General features: G+C 43.0%; 2 protein-coding genes across 2 annotated transcripts; one reads left to right on the forward strand and one right to left on the reverse strand.

Moving 5' to 3' along the window:
- Nucleotides 1-510: 510 nt before the first annotated feature.
- On the reverse strand, nt 511-3,279 carry LOC125526058 (uncharacterized). The gene is made up of 3 exons (XM_048691085.2): nt 3,088-3,279; nt 1,129-1,250; nt 511-1,045 (listed from the first exon to the last, which is right to left on the reverse strand). Exons 1-3 carry the CDS (start codon nt 3,230-3,232, stop codon nt 725-727), a joined length of 588 nt encoding a protein of 195 aa, XP_048547042.2. The 5' UTR covers nt 3,233-3,279; the 3' UTR covers nt 511-724.
- Nucleotides 3,280-3,369: 90 nt separating this feature from the next.
- Nucleotides 3,370-6,575, forward strand: LOC125526059 (tail-anchored protein insertion receptor WRB-like protein). The gene is made up of 7 exons (XM_048691086.2): nt 3,370-3,597; nt 3,802-3,881; nt 4,003-4,073; nt 4,275-4,345; nt 4,431-4,512; nt 5,867-5,916; nt 6,263-6,575. Exons 1-7 carry the CDS (start codon nt 3,517-3,519, stop codon nt 6,344-6,346), a joined length of 519 nt encoding a protein of 172 aa, XP_048547043.1. The 5' UTR covers nt 3,370-3,516; the 3' UTR covers nt 6,347-6,575.
- The last annotated feature ends 221 nt before the right edge of the window (nt 6,576-6,796 follow it).

Raw genomic sequence — 6,796 nt, forward strand, 5'->3', positions numbered from 1 at the left:
GAATTCTAAGGCAGAAGTAAACTGAGGAACGAGTTATTCCTTAGGGAAGACTTGCTCCTTATAAAAGAGTTATGCGGTAGACAGTGGTATGAAATTATTGGTCCTCTGGTAGGTCAATAGCTATGAATCCTTTGGTTACGAGCTTGCTCCTTTGGTAGGTTATAAGCCACTATAAGAGCTTTATCGATGTTTTAAACAAATTTTTCTTAGCCTTTTCAACCTATACATCTAGACGATGTACCTACCAAAAAAAACAATGTATTATTACAAAGTTCATGAAAAATAAAGACTAACAACTAGCGTTCCATCACCAAAGAGAAAACACAGGCTAAGTAGAACCAACATCGCTTAACAACTTATCATGCAGCGATCAAATGAACGCTAAATTGGGAGTCACGTGAATGATTCCATTCAAATTTTGGTAGTTTATCCTTATGTCTGTTGTTATGAGCGTCACTAGTTCATGCACTTCTCATTATTGATAAGAACGACACCCACCAGGCATAAACAGAACGACAGAAACACATATCACCAGTGGATGGTATTTATTCATGAAAAAAGAGCAAACCTTACTGAACTTCCATACTTGATTACATGAGTATCAACTTCCATACTGAACTACTCTCTAAAGTCAAATAATTGAAACCCATACACATTAGTTTTCAATAACTAGCAGATAGAAGATGTTCACCACAAACAACAACCTACTTGCAGCAGCAATGCACTAAGCTGGAACAAGGTAATTGATGAAAGCTTCCGCGTTAGGAGCCAAAGCTTTCATGCCATCGCGTGTGGCCATTTCATCGTCCTCGAATTGGTATGCCGGGGCACAGGTCACTCCAACGAAAGAATAGTGCAGGTCAGGGTCCCGTCCAGGTGTCTTGACAAAAACACTGCCGTCATCAGTGAAGGACTCGATGTCGTGGGTCAGGAAGGCGCCAAACCACACATTCGGAGGGACCGTGTACTGCGGTCTCTGCCCTTTCCGTAGATCGGGACCGACTACTGTCATCTTGACTTGCCCATCATCATGCACCTCAAATACCTGAAATGGGTATTATATTGGATAAGATGGGCAGCATACTTAGAAAATGATCAGCAACTTTGTTTTGCGCTAAGTTTGCAGACCGTGAGGGGCTCCCCCATGTAGTAGTGCCATGCCTCAGCGCAAGGGATGCGGTGCAGCCGAGCGATCTCCCCAGCAGGCAGCAGGAAATAGATTGCACTACTCACAGCACGGTCCACCTTATCTAGAAGAATTAAACACGAAGTAACAAATTAGGAAAGACCTATTGCTTAACAGAAGCTATTCTTCAGAAACCTCAGCACATCCAACTGATCAACTTATGAGTTTCCTTGTTACCAACTTTAGAAACTAACACATATCAGAAACGACTAGACATTGCACTTATATTAGCCAATTACGGAAGTTTTGAGTGCATGGTGCTTGTAAAAAGTATTTAAGGATACGCAGCAGATAAGGCTTACTACCATAGGTACGAGTGTCTCAGTTATTCAGTTTGTTTGATAGTTTGTTTGTTCTAACATCTGAAAGTTAATGTAGTGATGGCTCAGGTGAGCTAACAGATTGTCTCGTTATTCTGACAAGAGGGTTCATAGGCACAAGGATGCAAAATCCTTTGAATGTTGATGTGTGTTGTCATAGCCCCAAACTGACAAGTCACAGCAGAATTATAGCACAAATTTGGCTAAGCTGAGTTGTATAACAATAGAAGACCATAAAAGAACAATTTAATGTGCTAGGATGATGTCACCAAGTCACAGGTTTTGGATGGTATATGTTTGAGACAACCAACACTTTGGCTTGGTTATGACATGCATAATTTAGTTGGCTGGCAAAAAGGCAGAACAGTAAAGGATAAATGAACCTTTCAACATAATTTATTGATTTATTCATGCTCATAAATAAGCAGATCCACACGCAAGGTTCAGAAAACTAGCAATGACTGACAGATTTTTTCAACAAGAAAATCTGATGGATTAAAATATATGTTGGAGATCCAAGAGAAGGCTTTTAATTTACAAACCTTTCGAGCGGTTACGAAATCTCATAAACGGTAAGACGTAAATGTCATATGCCAAGTCTGGGCCATGTTCATGTTATTTCCACAATTATTCTAAAACATGGACAGCATCACCTAATATAAATAACAAGTCTGCTTGTATTTTTTTCTAGCAAGAAGTCAGGGTTTAGAAATACGGGGGTTTGCGCATCCCGAACAGTTTTTATAACCCCAAGTCCCTTAGTGCTAACTACTTCACTTTCTCCACTAAAAACAACCACTACGGTTTCTAACACTAGCTATAGTGCAGGTACAAAGCATGCTCGACTAACATAAAACAAACATGCAAAATTAATTGTCTTGAAATTTACAAACGTATTTTCTTCTTCGTGCATTTATTCTTACTACCTTGAATTTTTGATGTGCAAGAAGACATCAAAATCCATGAAGTTACAGACACAAATTTGTAAGTACACGCATTGCTCATTGCTTGAGAACGTCAATGCGCAAAACTCAGGAAACAATGACATAAAATATTTTTCTGAATTAGAAAATAGCACATGAACAACAAACTTTCTAAGCATGAGAAACAATGAATTTCTTCAAACCAAATCAGAGAGTAAATAAGATGCAATAAGTACATGAGCGATTGGGGGAAGAGTCTAATCTTTGTCCGCAACCATTGGGGTGGAGAATAGTGAAATCAAATCAAACATTTCGGACGGATCGGATTTGAGAATTAGCAGCAATTTTAATAGCCAAACAAAATGCTGGCCTTTTTATCTTCAGTGGATTATCCGGGCACCGCTTCAACCACGGAACAATGCAACGCTCACCAGCAATGGTGCTGTTTCCTGATCTATATCGAACTAGAAGTAATTAACATCACTTAACCGAGCCCCAGCTCACAAAACGGAGTGCGGCTAGTACTAAGGAAAACTGAAGAGCTACTGCAACTAGCTAGCGCTTCTACAATTCTCCGAGTGGTCTAGTCGAAGATCCCACCGCGAGATCAAGAAATCTAGGCGAATGCAGTGAGTAATCCGAGGCGAAGCTTACACACATTGGGGCGGGAGCGCGGACTTGGGGAGCGTGAGGGAGGGGTCGCGGAAGGTCTCCAGGTAGAAGCCGCCGTGGGGGTGGCGGTGCAGCTCCAGCGCCGCGACCACCTCCGCCGCCGTCTTCTTCTCCGTGCTCGACAGCGCCATGGATCCCGCTTCGCCTCCCCGGTCAGGTGGTGCCTTTCCCTTCCAGCCTCTTACGGCTCCTATCCGGTCTCCTGAACCAATCCGGGCCGTCGAGCGCGATAGATGGCCCAGCAACCAACGGCTCGTATCGCTCCACGCCGCGCACAAGGCACCTTACCTGGCTCGGCCGGTCGGGCTCACGCACGCGCACAACGGAGACCCACCCACCCACGAACCCGTCACCACCACCGCCACCGCCCTGACCCCCACGCGCGGCGGCGCCGCCCCGCTCGCCACCGGCGACCATGGCCCTGGCGGCCATCTTCGTCTTCCTTCTCGTCTGCGCGGTGCACGTGCTCGAGAGCATGCTCGATCTCGCCAAGAAGGTCAGCGACACGGAAGCTCTCTCTCTCTCTCTCCTTCTTCCCCCCCGATGAATTTGGCGCCGATCCCCCCCGGAGAATTCGGTCTCTGTGGAAGAGTAGGATCGATTTCGTGGCGAATTGAGGAGGATTGGTGGATCTGCTGCATTGCGCGATTTCGACTGCTATGTTCAGGTAATCTTGTCCTGACCGGTTCATGTGTTGCAGAGGGGATCAGTGAGCGATGAGCAGGTCAAACTACGGGTGGCAATCACGCAGCTTCTCAAGGAGTCCAGTGCACTGTCAACGTAGGCGATTTCTTTACCGGCACCCTCTCCTCTGTCTTCTGATTTGGTGATTCTGATAGAGTTGTTCTTCAGAACTTTATGTTTTGCAATGTCATCGATTCCTTCCCTGTTCTTGTTGCAGGCCCTCGACGTTTGCGCAGGCCGCAAAGCTCAAGAGGCTGGCTGCTGCCAAAGAGAAGGATCTAGCCAAATGTAAGAGTTGAATTCTTGGCTGCCTACATTGAAACATTTAGTTCCCTTAACATTTGGGTGTGGTTGTGATCTTTCTTCTCATATTAGCCGATTACCAAAATTATATTTCTTTGGGACGAAAACCCTCCACCGGTATTGATATCAAAGCAAATCTCATCCATCAGTATGCAGCACACAAATAAGCTTCTTTCTATTTTGCAGTGCAACAGTCGGACATTAAGGGGAAGCAGTCTCAACATGAGAAATATGGCAAAGTTCTGAAGGCTACCAAGGTGCTTCATGATTTTAGTTTTTGTTCTCTGTTGTATTTGACATTTATACCCTCAGGAGTGTCTCATGAAATTGATCTGGTGGTAGGTCCTAGTCTATGGTTTGCTCGTTCTGTCGTTTTGGAGTGCACCTGTAGCTACCGTCCCCAACCATCTTCTACAGCCCTTCGGTATGTTAATGCCACTTATCACTTTGTTAGCTTGTCCAAAGCCTCATTGACTGCCTAATGTCTGCTCATTGTGCTTTAAATTGCCAGGTCTGCTCACTTTGTTAATGCCACTTGTCACTTAACTTGTTCCAAACCCAAAGCCTCATTAGCTGCCTGATGTCTGCTCATTGTGCTTTAAATTGCCAGGCTTGCTCATCGTGATATATAGTATATCATTTTAGAATGTGTACACTCGACATTTTGAAACATTGAGAGCTCATATAAATGAGAACTGGGTGTCAACCAGTTGGCTAGGCCAGATCAGGAGCAGGCTGAACTGCTCGCAGCCCGCTAACTCACGTTCGAGGCTCAACCTCGGTGCTCGCCTTTCTTCTTACTAGTAAATGCGCATGTGCAACGCAACACACGTTAATATTTAGGCAATATATTAATTGCACGCGGATATTAGGTATTCTATTATTTGTGTGTTAATCCTGTGATTAGTGCAATATTTGGTATGATATTAGTTGCATGTTAAACACGTTTAACGCTCACCATTGGAGCAGTATAGGTCGTTGGATTGACTTAGTTCGATGGCCGAGATCAGTTGGATCTGCCCCTTTGGGTCTTTTTATATTGGTATAGATAGATTACAAAAATGCCACCGAGGGCTAGTCCTGGTTGGTCAAAGTTTTTTCAGAGAACTGGGTGTTGACCAGTTGGCAAGCTGGAGCATGCTGAAGTGTTGACAGCCCTCCGACCTGCGTTTGAGGCTCAGCTTCCGCTGGGTTGGTGCTCGCCTTTCTTCTTACAAAAATGCCACCAAGGCTAGTCCTGTTTATTTTTTCTTGAGAGCTCATACAAACACAAGTTTTAGAGTTTGTCATATTCAAGTACTGACATCTCTGTATTTGAAAAAGTAATAGCCAGAGGTGTGTACAGAGATAGACTGTCGATGTCATAAGCAAAGTGGGCAAAAGCTAGAGTGGCAAAAACAAAGTTTTACCCAAAGTAGTGGTGTAGTGATTTCCAATAAAGTAATTCATCAACCAGATACTCCCTCCAGCTCCACCGAATACAATTAGACAAACTGCCAAATTACCATATCATTCTATCCGTTTTCAGATCATTAATATGTATAATTGCATTTATATTTGGTATACAATAATATTTGACTGTAAGATCATTGAATGTTGACATACTTTCAACTTCTCTAAAGGCAACATACTTTCGAGTTGGATGTTTGTTCTTGTTTACTCTCTGGGAACGAAACTGGTTTTCATGGACACACTATACGTATAACCATGAAGATGTATCTGCCGGAAAAACACATCATCAAGGCATTAAGAAGTTGATGATTTTGAATTATTTACAGGAAGGATGTTCTCCTGGAAAGGCGTCGATGCTGCTACAGGACGTGTCGTGGTAAGCATAATCAAAGTTTAGCCTAAGGTTCTCCTTTGCACAGGACAAGTTTGGTTTTATCACAATGCTAAAAATATTCTCCTGGAATACATGAATAGGAATTTCCTTTTGGGGATACACCCTACTGTGTACATACATAAACTTGCAGGATTGGCAAATACAGTGTGCGGGTGTCCTATTTCATGCTTCCTTTAATCGTTTGCTCCCAAATATCTTGAATGCACATGTTTGGAAAAGATTATCCAAATGTCCTAGCTAATTTGCTGGATATTTTCACAGGAATTAACACAAAAGTTACGCTGTTCTATGTTCTCTAATACCCCTCGTGTTTGTGTTTCTGTTGCAGGTTGGAATTATGCCATGGCTATTTTTGACCTCTCGTGTCAGCAAATTATTGTCCCAAAAACTCGCCCCCATGTTTCTGCACTAGTAGCTCCTTCTGATGAAGTAAATGTTGTTGGAGCTTTCATCTTCTCTCACACATTTTTGTACTTATGACTTTTCTGTCTGATGGTACATCTGCAGCACCATTGTTTCAGATGCTCTCACTTTCTGTAAAAATGTTGTGCTTAATTATCTGACCTACTGATACCTATGGAGGTGTTTGATATCTGGATGCAGTCATGTTTACGGTGCAAGCAGGTCCTTTCCGCCCTCAAGATTACTGCAGTGAGCCTCAAATTTTTGGCCCTGCAATGATGTTCTATGGATTTGATTGGACGAATATGCTTTCAAAATTAGTCTTTTTGGAGCACCGTTTTTGTTCTTTTTTTCGCCCGGAGCATTAGGAATGTTTTTTTCTTTGCAAAATTGTTCACGCCTGTAGAACATTCAACAATGTTGTTAAAAAAATCCAGACTATTTTGATTTTTTACTGTTC

The sequence above is a fragment of the Triticum urartu genome, chromosome 7A (assembly GCF_056163025.1).
Source record: "Triticum urartu cultivar PI428250 chromosome 7A, HENAU_Tu73, whole genome shotgun sequence".
NCBI lineage: Eukaryota > Viridiplantae > Streptophyta > Magnoliopsida > Poales > Poaceae > Triticum > Triticum urartu.